At 37.4% G+C, this 14065-nt stretch overlaps 1 protein-coding gene across 1 annotated transcript in view; it reads right to left on the bottom strand.

Moving 5' to 3' along the window:
- Positions 1-266: 266 nt before the first annotated feature.
- FAM120B (family with sequence similarity 120B) overlaps positions 267-14065 on the bottom strand; it is a 48467-nt gene continuing 34668 nt past the window's right edge. The window contains exons 7-10 of the mRNA XM_041424111.1: positions 10583-10789; positions 6764-6872; positions 5396-5509; positions 267-1984 (exon numbers count right to left, since the gene is read on the bottom strand). Coding sequence (XP_041280045.1) covers positions 1932-1984; positions 5396-5509; positions 6764-6872; positions 10583-10789 — 483 coding nt within the window. The 3' untranslated portion in view covers positions 267-1931. The remainder of the gene's footprint in view (positions 1985-5395; positions 5510-6763; positions 6873-10582; positions 10790-14065) is intronic.

The following is a 14065-nucleotide window of genomic DNA, read 5'->3' as shown; positions in this document are numbered from 1 at the left end:
AACAATTCCAAGTTCAGTGAGACAGGAAAGTAGCACCTCTATGCTTCAGCTTCATGCTTCTGCTTTCCCTCTACTATTCTTGGTGGGAAAAAATATCTTTTGGCTTGGAAATAATAATAATAAGCAGCTTCTTCTTATGGTCTAACATTAGGAAGAAAAGACAACCTCACAGAGATGCTATCAATTCTTCAGTAATCAGGGTAATTATTACCAACAATTCATACCACAGCTAGCACAGCAAAACTCCCACTCTGACTGTATTTAGCTTTGTTTATTGAGGACAACAGATATCTTTTCTCATATCAAAGCCTGAAGAGGGAATTACCAACAGATTCTGGCACACAATCACATTCTTTCAAAATACACTATTATACATCATAAGATCCCTGAAACCAGAGAAGTTTCCATAAAATTCAGACCACATTATTTCAAAAGGTTTGGAGGGGAAGGATAAAAATGATAGTACAATTACAGTCAGTGGAAAATCAATTGAAAAAGGAAGCAGGAATACCCCTATGATGACAGTGCATTTCCTGAAATGCAAATCAAGACACTGTGTTGTGTGAAATGGTGTCTGCTCAGACTTTTAATAAAACTAGAAATCCTTATTGCTTATTTATTTTGTTGGATTGTTGCTATATACAGAGTATGAAAAATATATTTATTGCGTTACAAACAGAAAAATACACAGGAGGAAATTGAGTATGGAGTTATGGATGTCTGACATTGCTATTCACTTTGACATAACATGGATACTAAAAAGGAATGAAGCTCCACTGACAGCTGACTCAAAGGAGTCACCTGCACGAGGCCTAAGAAACAACATTAACTGAATAATCACAGAATCACAGGATGGGTCACACTGGAAGGGACCACAGGGGGTCACCTGGTCCAACCTCCCTGTTCAGTCACAGAGAGGTCATCCCAGAGGACACGGCACAGGATTGAGGCCAGGTGGTTCTTGAACATCACAACCTCTCAGGACAATCTGTTCCAGTGCTCAGTCACCCTCACAGTGAAGTTCTTCCTCATATTCAAGTGGAACTTCCTGTGCATCAGTTTCTGCTCATTGCCTCTTGTCCTATTGCTTGGCACCACTAAGAAGAGCCTGGCTCCTCTCTTGACACCCCTCTTGATTTTAGAACTAAACAAATACATATATTACTAAAACTGAATCACAAAGTGAAACACACCAATTTTTAATTTTGAAGGTCAGTGTTTAAATTAGACTTCTGGGGCAGAAAAGAAATATTGAGCTCTCATATGTATTATTCATTATAGAAGCAGACCATGATAGATTCTTTCCTCAGTTGAAAAAATTACAAAAAGTTGCTTAACTAAAAGTATCAAATGTAAAAGCAATTTTTTCCTTTGTAAAAACGTGTTACATTTTCAGGAAAATGCCACTGTTTCACTGGCAGAAGATGCTTACATCAGTGATGTCATGTTTCAAACTTTTTCAGAAACAACGGTATAACCCTTAAAACACAGATATAATCCACAATCAAGACACAAAACACAATACAGCATAGACATGACACATTATTCATGGTGAGGAAAGTATTGTAATATAAAAAACTATTACAAAAATATGTAAAAATTACAGTTTAAATCTTAAATTTACACTCCAATGTTATAAAAAACAATTCAGACTTTCCCTTTGTAAATGGACAAAACAGTGTAGCTATACTGGGATGCTACTGTGCCTCAGGTAGCTGTACCTTAAGTTTCGGTGATTCTGGTCTCATAACAAGCTTAGACCTAACATGATAAGTGATTAACTAGCTGAACAGCCTCAGCTTTGTGTGATTTCCTCCACAGTCACACTGTCCAGTTACTCTGCACAGTTCATAAAAACAGGTGAAAGCCTGAATAAACAAAAATTATCCCAGTGGCAATTATTCCATTTGCCACTTGTAGACATGAATTCTTTACCGAGGAGGAAGGTGATATCTCCTTCCATGTGGATGTCCTGATCCTCTACCTGGAGAGAGTAAGAGAGGAATTAAATACATTCAGTAAACATTAAAGGAGGAAAAACAAGGGCTTATTAAGATAGCATGCAAGAAAAGTGACAATTATACATATCTTAAAAAAATACATGTCCCTGTCCAGTTGGTGTATAATTATGTCTAGTATTCTGAGATCTTGGAGGATAAAGTGCATGGTGGCTCTTTTTAAAACTCTTGGGTGACAGTAACTTTTAAACTTAGTCCAATTAATGGGTTGGGATAGTGAATCTCATCTGTGCCTGGTAGATCTGATTATATGAATTCAGGTAAGGATAATATGCTGTTTGGAAGCAGACATAAGCTACATTTACAAATATTTTCATCCTGCTTTAAGTACCCCTGTGCACTATACTGCTTAGTTAGAAAGCCCTATTAGCAAAGCAGTACTCACAATGTAAATTAAATATTTTCTCAGCATTGACATTCTACCAGGTCCCATCTGCATAACAGTTCTACCAAAATCCTATTAATCAGAAGCATGCTTAAAAGCAACACCAGTGTGGAAGACTTGACTAAGTATCTTGCAAAGGAGAGGCTGCTTGTATTATCAGCCGTTATGTGTTTTACTGTGTGCTAAGACTCAAGTGAATGTACCCTTTTGATACAACTATATTCTGTGACGAAATGGATAATAACAGTGATTTCCATAGTTCTTAATGCTCAGTTTACTTTTAGGTTCTTATAGAATGAGTTAACATTGTGATGTAAAGCAATGTATTAGTGGTCTTAACTTCTAATTAATGAAGCTTGTCTACCAATAGGGTATATGGGCTGTGGTGTGGTGTTGCAGCCACAAACCTAAAATCCATAAATTATCAAACAAGAAATATTAAGGGAAAATCTACCCTCCTGGGGCTTAGATGTCCAGCTCTGAGTAACACAGATGTGCTTTTATCCATTTGTAACACACAGCCAAGAAATTTATGGAGAGAAGTTAAATGAATAAAATCAAACAAACCCCCCCCAACCTTCCCAAAATGAAAAAAAAAAAAAAAAAAAAAAAAAAAAGCCACAGTTTAATTCCCTGCACTCAAAATACAGTTAGACGATGAGCTGTTTATTACAGCAGCTGGGTAGCTACTATTGGCCATATAATGAAGGATGCCTGAGTCCAGCTCTTGTTCTGCCTGAGGGGATTCAAGTCATCCTCTCAGAGAAATGCCACTGCTTCTCAGGTTGATGCTTTCTTGGTGGAGGCACTCTTTCCTCCACTGGTGAAGCTGAGACATTGTCACAGAATTCTTAAACATTAACTGATAAGAGAGAGCAAAGGCTGCCTAATCATTATATACACTCCTGATACAGAAGATATGGGTCCTATGGTTACTGTTCCACTACTTTTTACTGCATTTAATCCAATGATTTATGTATGATATGCAACAGCTAGAGCCATAACAGTGTGCCATGGGAAGGTACATAGAGGATAGGATAAGACAGATATCAGTATTATTGCTAGGGAGTTTTATCACATAAACTACCATGAACAGAAAATGGCTACTTTTTTTGTTCTTTTTTTTCTCTCTTTGCTGAGACACACATATAACAGACAACAGCTATATAGAGAGTAACCCAAATACCTGTGCTAATATTAGCAAACTTAGGAAAACAGTTTTGCCAAAATGAGTCATGTTGGCAGATCACTTTAAAAGGAGCTCTAAAACATTGCAGGGTTCTTTTATAAGGACAGATATATTTTTCCAATAAACTTGCTTTACTTATAACACAGGCAATTTAACTGCAGTTACGGGATCATGTTTTAAGAGTGTCCTGAGGGTAAGAAATAGGGATAGTGTAAAAGAAGCCAAGATGTTTACATAATGCTACTGAAAGACATTTATAACACAGCAGCACAGTTACTGTGGAACATACTTTGTGGAATACACCTAGCCATAAGATCTCTGGAGCTGGTCAGAGATTATCTGACCCCTGAATAATCAGGTTTCTTCAGATGGTCAAGAACTGGTAATAATGACCAGTTTGGGTTTTGCTTATGGTCAGCATACATACTCTATATTTTAGCTTTATATTTTACATAGAGGATCAAGGAATATTATTTGTGAATCAAATGATATTATCTTACTCTGAAGCATTCAACAGTGGCAGCTGAAACACATTAAAGTCTTCACTGTATCTATTTATTATTTATCTTTACTGATCACATCAGCAATCTTATTTGAAAATCTCACCTGGAAACATAAAAGTAATTCAAGGTTCTGCAGACTTAATAAAATAATTTATGTTTCTTAGACACCTCTCTTCCTGTTGCTTATTTTCTTTAATCTATGTGTATGTGCTTCAACTCACAGTAATGAGGAAGCACAACTGAATTAAGTCAGTTCAACAGTGTTATCCACTGTAGTGTTTCACTGAAATGTCTGTTCTTTTCAAGAAGTGAGGCTGGTGAATGACTTAAGATTAATGCCAAGGCAAGACAAAACTTGCATTTGTATCACTTAGGCAGTGACCTGGAAGCAGGGACGCTGGTCTAGAAAACCACTTAAGAATGTGTTTAACTTTATTCATATACTTTAGGGTTTTGTTGAAGTATGAACGAAGATCTGCAGCTAAAGACTTCAGACACATTTCTGTGCAGCTGTGCCAATTTGTTTTAGAACTGTTGCAATTTTAAGCACAGTTCAGCTGAGATCAAGCATGAAAATTACAAATACCACATGAAAGCTTATTTCCCAGAACACTGTGAGTAGAAGATGACTGCAGATTACAATACTACACTCCACCTCACCCTGCAGAGTTGGTTTTTGCAAGGGACAATACACAACTGTGTAACTGATACTGATGTCTTGTGAAGGCTGGCCTAGAACAGAGGCTAGACAGAGTTAAAGAATGAAGTAGGTATTTATTAAAAGGCCTCAAGAGATACACCTTGGGAAGCACAAGAGCCCAAGAGCTACACCCAAGATGAACCCAAAATGGATGACCAGTCATGGGGTCTCACACTTTTGTTAAGTTTTGATCCGTTAGCATACTGGAGCTAATTGCTCAGCTTTAGGACAATTTAGTTAACAGCTTTAGGTTATGAAGTCCCATCCTTCTTGTTTTCTCTCTTCAGTCCACCTTGTTTACAGTCTTGGGCCCAAAACTAGCATGGATTGTCCTTGGTCCCAAGCTAGAAAAGGACTTGTTCTGTCTACCTATTCTGTGAAGACAGCTTGTCAAGTCTTAAGATGAAGCTCAGGACTACACACTAAAGCAGCACAGAATCAGAAAAATATAAAAGCTAAAACTTAAGGCATCAATGCAATTTTTGTTACTGACTGCTGCAAGTTTACTGCACACATAAACATGAACTGCAGGTAGACACAGAGCTGTTATACTGGTGATAGGGACAATTCCAAACCCACAAACATGTACCCATCTCTTACCTTGGGATTGCAGATGTCTTTGTGTGAAACCCCTCATCTGGGTATGATATGGAGAAACAAAATGACTTCTGTGTGGCTGTTGTAACCTGGGATTAAAATCTCTTTGTTCTCTTTCTGAAAAACAGAATTCACTAAGCAACTCTGACAATATGTAAGATTAAATGGAGAAAAAGAGAGACAGTGTATTCTTTTTCAGGAAACAGTACTTCTTAGTTTTGTGCCAAAATACTCAAGCACAATTACAATCTTTCCAAGCTAAAGTCAGCCTAACAAGCATGGTTCTTGTCCTCATTTCCATCTATGCACATTATTATTACAAGCTGCTAACAAGTGTATTTAGAAACCAGATCAAAATTTTATGACACAGATTTGGAGACTGCAGTCATTAAAACAAACAGAAATCTCTCTCCAAATTGGAATCACAAATCATAATTAAAATGGTTAAATATAGCTCTCAAGGAAAAGCAGATGCTACCAAGGTCTGGTATTATAAAACAACAACAGATATGCTCAATTTTGAGTGTCCAGCATGAGCTTGTTGTAGAGTCACATCAGAAGTATTGCTGCCACATAATGCAAAGTACTGAACTAGCAGAAAATCATTCTGTCTGTTGTAATTTGCTCAAGGAATTCTGAAGGGGTAATTTTTATCCTCACAGACATTATAACTGCTCACGTATTAAGCAGGTAATAAACATAATATGAGCATAAACACTGAGAATCAATGTAAATTATTTCAAAGTCTCGAAGCCTCAACATTCAGCCTGATCTTGATGTTAAAAACCTTTTAAATGTTTTTTACCCCAAAAGTCAGGCAGCTCAGGTAGGGAAAACAATTTTGCAAACTCAGCCATAAAGTTGGGGGGAAAGAGCAAGATCTTAAGCAAGAAAACACAGTTTTTCAAATTGCCCAAAAGCTCTCTTCTATTTTGAAATATATCAGCAAATGCAATAAGAAGTATTTAATCTTCAATGCCTCATTCCGACCTTTAACTATCAATGTTAAATAACTCCCCTGAGGGATTGAAAGAAAAAGCTGGGCCATTTAATTTCTCCTACAAAAATATCTTTAGTCACTGAATAAATAGTGATGTTTCTGTCAATTAATGATACTTATTGCATATATCTCACTAGCTATGTACCTAGATGGAAATATTATTCTATATAAACTTAGGTAAGCAAATTCACATAAATTGCTAAAAAGAGCAATAGATCTAATATTTTCTTAGATCTATTCATTGCGTCTTGGAGAAAGAACTTAAAATTTACTTAGCTTGATGGGCTGCCTATGTAATTGCTACTGCTGTTGAAGGATAATTTAGCTCAGCTATATATGAACTTTATTGATAAAATTCACACAATGCCAACCTGTGTTAAATCCATTTCCTCTTGGTCTGCTCTGTATTGTTCTGTTCTTTGCCATGCAAACCTTGCAAATGAGAGATTTAAGATTCTGGAAGGGTGTGTACAAAGACTCCTGCATAAAACACAGTTAAAAATCAATTATTCTTCTGCTCTCCTTTCTTCAGGTGTAGCACAAATGAAACACATACACAACTATAAGACTTGTCTTAGCCACACTTGTGCATGCATGAAGCTGATAGATCTGGTTCACACTTTTACAGGAAATAAAGTTTGAACATTTAATATTAAATGTGGATAACTGGAGAGATGAGCAGGGGTGCAGAAGAAATGCTTTCACCTTTCTCACTTAACTAGACTTCCATCTGCAATACCACAGGCAGAGGTGGTTAAAGCCTCCACGTAAGGACTGATGAACTCATGGAAAATACACCAGTTAGAATCAGTCTCTTAATCTCAAACATCACAAACAGAACTTACCCAACAGTAATACATCTGCCCCAACTCCTGACTGATAAAGTGTAACTAACTCTAAAAAGAAATGGGGGAATTAAATTCAAGTGTTTACCTTGTGGTGTGATGAAAAAATCTACTTGTCAAAAGGACAAGCTGAAGCTATTTAAGGATGCAATATTGAGAGATGTGATACATCCTTAACTTTCTCTGATTTCTGTGAGCTTTGAAAAAGTGACAGATCTTATTTCCTGATTGGTACTGGGCATGTGGAATTTGCTACACAATGAAGAGAATCAGGAGAAGAGAGATTTTAGAACAATAGCACAATTTGTTATTTTCATAAAATTGAACTGATTTTTACAGGATGACATTTCCTTTTGAAGATGACAGGATAAACTAAAAAAATCTAATAGGCAGCAAGACTGCAGTAACTAGAGAGGTTTCTTAAATTAAAGGTAGAGTTTGACTCCCTGAATGAACCCTGCTGAGAACTTCCCTAATACATTTCTAAAGTTAACAAACATCTTTAGAGAGAGTTAACTAAAACTCACAGATTTTTTTAGAATTTTGTTTTACCACACAAACTGGGTCCAGCCTGTGAAGAACACAGAGAAAAACCTTTCATTTTATTCCTGGGAGGTTGGATGAAAAGTGAGATCAGAAAAGAACAAAACATATCAATTATGCTGAACCCATGATGTAATTTGGTTTTAATTTTAAAAATTGACCATGAACATACTCATTAGTGAGAAGCACAATAAAAAGGCTAATAAAGTGATAATATCATTGCCTCACTTCTTTATGAGACTATTACAGCAAATTTTCTGTGTGGATAAACAAACTAATATGATTACAGTTTTGAAAAATAGAACTAGCATAATAAGAGCTTAGTATAATTTTGTAAAGAAAACAAGATGGTTCTATTTTTAGTCTTATCAGAAGCTGTCCATTTTTTCATCTTTAACAGCTGCCAGGCTATAAAGTGCTGAGCTACCCAAAAACTTCCCGACAAAAATATCAGTTGTATTTAATGTACACATTTTCTTCTTTTGCTATAAGAATCTGTAGGAAGCAAACCCTAAGATGTTCAAAATTTTTGATATACATGTAAATATTTAACCAGGATTGTATTTCCACTGTAATTGTCAGAAACCTATTAACTGTATTTAAGCCTATCATATTCAAAACAATACTGATTCTGAGATTGCCTCAAGGCCCTGAAGTAATGCAACTGTCCAGATAATAGAGAAATGACCCCAGGAGTTAAGAGACAAGCACTGAACAACCAAACTAATACATTTTTCCTATTATTTTTCTTTTCCATAACAAAACATAAAATGTAGAGTAACTTCTTTTCTGAATACAATACTGTCACTATCACCAGATTAGATTTGTGGTGCTCAAGTTTAGATTGTTAACAAACAAGTGCTGAAAGATCTTGGCTTCCAGCAGTACATTAAGTTCTGCCAGGAACTAAGTACCATTTTTATTTATTAAAGTTGAACTTATAATAAGAGGAAAAACCAATCACATATACTTGCTGTCTTGCCAGTGTTCCCAACTAAACTGGCATCTCTTGGCAATTCTCCCCAAAACAGATTCTTGCCTCAAACTGATAAGCTGGAAAGCTATTTTATTAGTCTGGGTACATATCTCTGCCATATATGTACCATAAAATTGTATTAAAAAAGAAAAAGGTATTTAAACTACTCAGAAAGTTCACATAGCTAGAGCATTTTTCCTCACAACAGAACAGTTTATCTGGGGTTTGTTTAAAACAGAGCATCAGGCTTTTAAAAACCCTAGCCTAGATATTACAGTTGACCAAGCATATTTCTAACTCTGTTCTAGGAAAGTAAGATCTTTCTTCATTATAAAACAGAATAAAATAGAACTCCAACACTAACACAAGTGTTAGCTAAAACATACTACACAATAAATTTTAAAATACCTGTATCAATTAATATAAAAGTTGTACAGATTTAAATTTTTATTGTCAAAGTTACCCGCTAACCTCAATTCTACCCAAGAGGAAAACAAGTATCAATTTCATTTTGGATACTTTAACATTTTCCCATTTATTCTTTAAACGCTCTATTGTTTTGTAAAAGTCCTGCATGAAATTCCTGGATGAACCATTAGCCCAATCCAAAATCTACTGAAATCAACAGACCAATTAATAGGAACCACAGGATTTGGATAGAGGTTATGGTCCTAATCATATGACTGAATACATATGGAAAGGATTATTCTCCTCCTTCATGCTAAAAACATGCTCATTCCACCCACCCACAAGAGCTGCACTCCTCACTTCAGACCAGCACGGTATGCAGCTGGACACAAAATCACAGAAGAAAACCAGTTATACAAAAACAACTGGCACTGATGCAAAAGATTAAAATAAATCAAAACTGAAACCTTTTTTCTCTGTAATTACTTTAACCTCAAGTGATACATTCAGTAGCAGGTAAAAGCATTTCAAAGGTAAGATTTTCAAAAGTAATTAAATGATACAGGCTTTTCAGATACATTAATTGAGAAAGACACATTAATTGAAGGTCTTTAGAGCTACCTTCCCAGGTGGATACAGATCTACCGAATCCCTCCACATATTCTGTGCTGGTGGGGCACGAGGCAGGTTTGAGGCTTCAGCAGTGCATCAGCACAGTCTGGCACCGAGTCCAGCAGACCTCTGAGCCTGGACACGCTGCCCCTGAGCAATGCACAGTGCTCAGCAGGACCTCCCTGCCCAGACATGTCTGAAATCTCACTGCTCTTTTGGTAACACAGCATGCACATCTTATAAATCCCCAGATTTGTAAGATAAAGTGGGACTGAGAACCAAATAAGTACCTAGAGCTACAGGAAGGTACTTAGTGAGATTGTAAAATAAATACCCGTATTTACCTATTCTAAAAGACGGTACCTTCTGATTTGCACCTCCTCTTCGAAATTGCCAAACCTTCATCTCAAAATTTAGGTTCCTTTAAAAATATCAGTCTTAAACACCTTTTTTAAAAGGTGTTCTTAATATGTTGCTTAAAATCTTATGGGAGAAAGGTTTCATTAATATCTCAGTACTAGAAAACTATTGTGGGCATTTTCATTTTTGAAATTGACAACTATTTTCCTTCTATTATTTTCTGAGTAGTGGGAACAAAAATAAAGGTAAAATTAAAGCTTCCTTTATAAGCTCAGTTTTTCTACTCTTTTTTTTTAATTATTTTTTTGTGGAGAGAATAAAAAAGAATAAGAAAGAGAAGAAAAATACAAAGAAAGGGGGAAAGTGTAAACATGAATACAAAAACAACAAAGTGGACAGGTACATTTTTACAAAGAATGCAGAACTGAAAGGAAGTGATCACTTACATTGCCTTCCAAAAGTTCTTCCACAGAGCAACCTCGGTGTGCCTTCTGGTATTTTTCTTGAAAAAGTTTTCCATCAAACACTGCCCAAGGCATCAGATCATCCATCCTGAATGGAAAGCCACAGGCACTGTTGGCCATGAGCAAAGTTGTAAGGCCACGGATAAGGACAGCACCCAGATGTACAGCTCTGGAGTCTACCTGTGCAAGCTGTGAACACACACACACACACACACACACACACATAAAAAGGCAGGTCTCACAAGTCAGGAAATATGACCCATCTTACCATCACATATAAACACACAAGCAGCAAAGAAAATTGTCAGCTGTCCTGATGTTGTGACAATGACGACCCTCTACTCCACAGCAGAATTCATCTGAGGGTTCTGTATCTAATTTTATTCAATAAAGTGGAAGAAGTGAAGTTTAACAAACACAGCATCTCATTAAAGTTTTTAAGACCAATACATTCAAAATGTAAGTGGAAAGACAAAATAAATGGCTCCATAGTATTTTTCAAGCGTTAGCAGCTCTGCAGGAAAAAAGTTCTGTTAGTGGAATGCAAAACATGAACTGGGAGTACAAATTGATGTGTACAGTGATCCACTGACCTTCCAGAGTTTGCTTACCCCGGAAATGTTACAGCATTTAGAGATCATTTAAATTGCAGCATTTGACAGAACAAAATCCTAGCTTTTATATTAAACACTCCAGAATTTCCTTTGACTATAATCTGAAAGTCAAATTATTTCACTTCAACCTGGATGTCTCCAGAAGAAATACTGGAATCGTGTGACAACATTTTGAAAATGAAAAATGAGAAACTCAACAAGACAATTAAAATTCACAGCCAAGATAAACTCCATGCGTGAATTTAACATCCTGTTGTGGCAGAGGACAGCAAAAGATAAAAATCTTGAATCCAGTATGGGGAAAACTCTGATTTTAAGTGTTGTTTAAACAGTACAAAGCTCTCAGTGGGCAATGCCTTTTCCAGTCTCTTCCACAGCAGTCCGTTAGGATCGGGAGAGATTCATAACAGTGTAGCCATCAATACTGTAATCCCTTGTAGCTGGTGTACCCTTAGGGTATAAATTATACCAGAAATAGAATAGTATCCAAAACAGTCCAGAACAGAAAGGGCAAAAAGTGACTCACGTTGTCTTAGCTCTAGCTCCTGCAGAGCTGTTGAACTGTTTGTCTGAAATGCAAAGGAAAGGGTTTGCCATTGTTACTGTATCTTACACCTTGAAAGATCTTCAAAAGACTTAAAGGTATGAACATACAGCATCAGTGCCTTATGTTTTAAAAAATGACAAGTAGTAGCAAAATCTGTGAAATGTAGTACTAATGAATGAGAATTTTTCCTTCCTAAGGTCCACATAACAAAATCAGGAAATCTTTGCTAGCAATAGAGAGCTACAAAGCTTCTTCCAAAAATGAAAATCATAAATCATTTGGAGAATAGAGCCAGAGCCTGGTGAAGGAATTAGGTTTTTTGCACTATTATGCAAAAAGCTGAATTCTGTTGCAAAATTTGACTACGTGAAGCTGACTTCCGTGATGGGGTTCTCCCCAGCCACAGACAAGGGGCAGTAGGGTTGAAGATATGAGGTGCATCTCCATGGGCTGCTTTCTGTAAAATGCAAAAGCAAAAGAGGACTCAGATATGAAGACACAGTCAGGGAAGATGCCAGGCAGGGAGGTTCAGAGCCCTCTGGGAAGAACTTCTGTCTCTAGTGATTCCTGGAAAGGTATCAAGCTGGCCACCAGGGCACTGACCCAACATGACAGTCAGTAGCTGAAATTCATCCAGTGCAGACAGCTGGAGACAACTACTGACATCCAGACAAACGCAGACAACACAAGTTAATTTCACAGAACTGTAAGATGGTTCGGGTTGAAAGGGACTTTAAAGTTCATCTAACTTTAAAGTTAACCTTAAAGTTTCAAGCCTCCTGCCATGGGCAGGGGCACCTCCCACTAGAATTTGCGTTTGACACTTCATATTAGAGTAAGGAGACTCTCTCCTGCCCTCCCTTTAAAACAAATGTATTTTCAGTAGGGTATCAGGCCACTGAGTTTCAGGAATTTATTGCCTCCAGATGTTAGCTACCATTTTGCCAGCTGAGACTACTAACTACATGCACACTCATAATTCTCTTGCTCTGGCAAGTAAAGCAGGGGTTTGCAAACTGTTTAACGATGCTGAAGGGTACTTGAAAGAGGAATGTGGTTTAAGTGAACCAGTATTTGTACTAAAGTAAACTGCTAGAGTTTACTTTACTGCACACAGTCACTTATCATGTTGCAGCTGAGATTCTTACATTGCATTTACTAGATTGTTTCTGATCACCAGATCAAACCTGAAGATCTGCTAAGGAAGTGTGTCTGCATCATTTACAACCCTAGCTGTGCTCTTTACAGTTAAACTTGAGACACAGTGACCAAAAAGATAAAATAAAGTTGCTGCTGACAGGCTCTGTGGTTAGAAGATTTCATTATCTTGGGATATCAGTCCAGGACTTCCCTAAAGCACTTTAGTATTGGGAGGTGGAGGGTTTGTGTGTGTGCATGTGTGAGTGAGATCAGGTAAGGCTTGGTGTTTTAATGGAAATTAGTATGAGCAAGACCAATGCAAGAGCTATCAACAGTGATTTCTTTATTTTAATAGGACAGGAAATACATTGACTAAAGGGTCATTTCTATTTTCCATGTCTGGCAATGAAAACCAAAGAAAATGAAAGCACAGTGAGTCTGTAACAATGAGGCTGGGTACATGGCAAACCACAGAGTGGCCTTGACATGGGAATGCTCACAACTGCTTGGTGTCTGGAGTGTTAAGACATCATGATGAGAAGTGGAAAATTCCGAAAGAAAAGAAATCTTGTCTTCCAGGGCATTCCACCCTAGAGATTACTTCCTTTTGGAAATTGTGTCTGCTCTTTTTATCATTTCTGTAAACTCAGGACCCCCGTGAACCACGTGAGATGCAGCCCTCTGATCTTGCTGCTGCTACTCCTACCACTGGCTGATGACATTTGTGTGAGAGACACAGGAAATGTGTGAGAACTGCTCCTCCTGCACCAGCTGCCTCAGCTGTGACCCTGCTGCTGAGCCTACCAATGGCAGCTCCCCACCCTTCCAGCACTTGGGGAAAAAGAACTTTTTCCTATTTGAAGACTCAGAACTCGAAAGTTCCCAGTCCTTTAGCATCACTGCACCAGAGATTACTGATATCAGAGGCTTGATCTGAACAGGGTAAGCTACTTCAAAAGAGAAAGGGAAGTGCTACAGCATCCACAACACTATGCATGAAGTTTTTTTCTAACAATTTCAGAAATCTCTTTGCTAGAAGACTTATATCACTGAGTTCAGGCCAATCTCTGTGGCTGTGTGCACGTGCATTGGTGACAGAAAGCCTTGGCAGGGTGGAAGGTGTTTGTTCACAGCAGCACTTTGCAAGTCTAGACAGAGACTGCG

The sequence above is a fragment of the Onychostruthus taczanowskii genome, unplaced genomic scaffold (assembly GCF_017590055.1).
Source record: "Onychostruthus taczanowskii isolate IOZ18803 unplaced genomic scaffold, ASM1759005v1 scaffold111, whole genome shotgun sequence".
NCBI lineage: Eukaryota > Metazoa > Chordata > Aves > Passeriformes > Passeridae > Onychostruthus > Onychostruthus taczanowskii.
The sequence above is the reverse complement of the archived record's forward strand: the minus strand, read 5'-3'. Positions and strand labels throughout refer to the sequence as shown.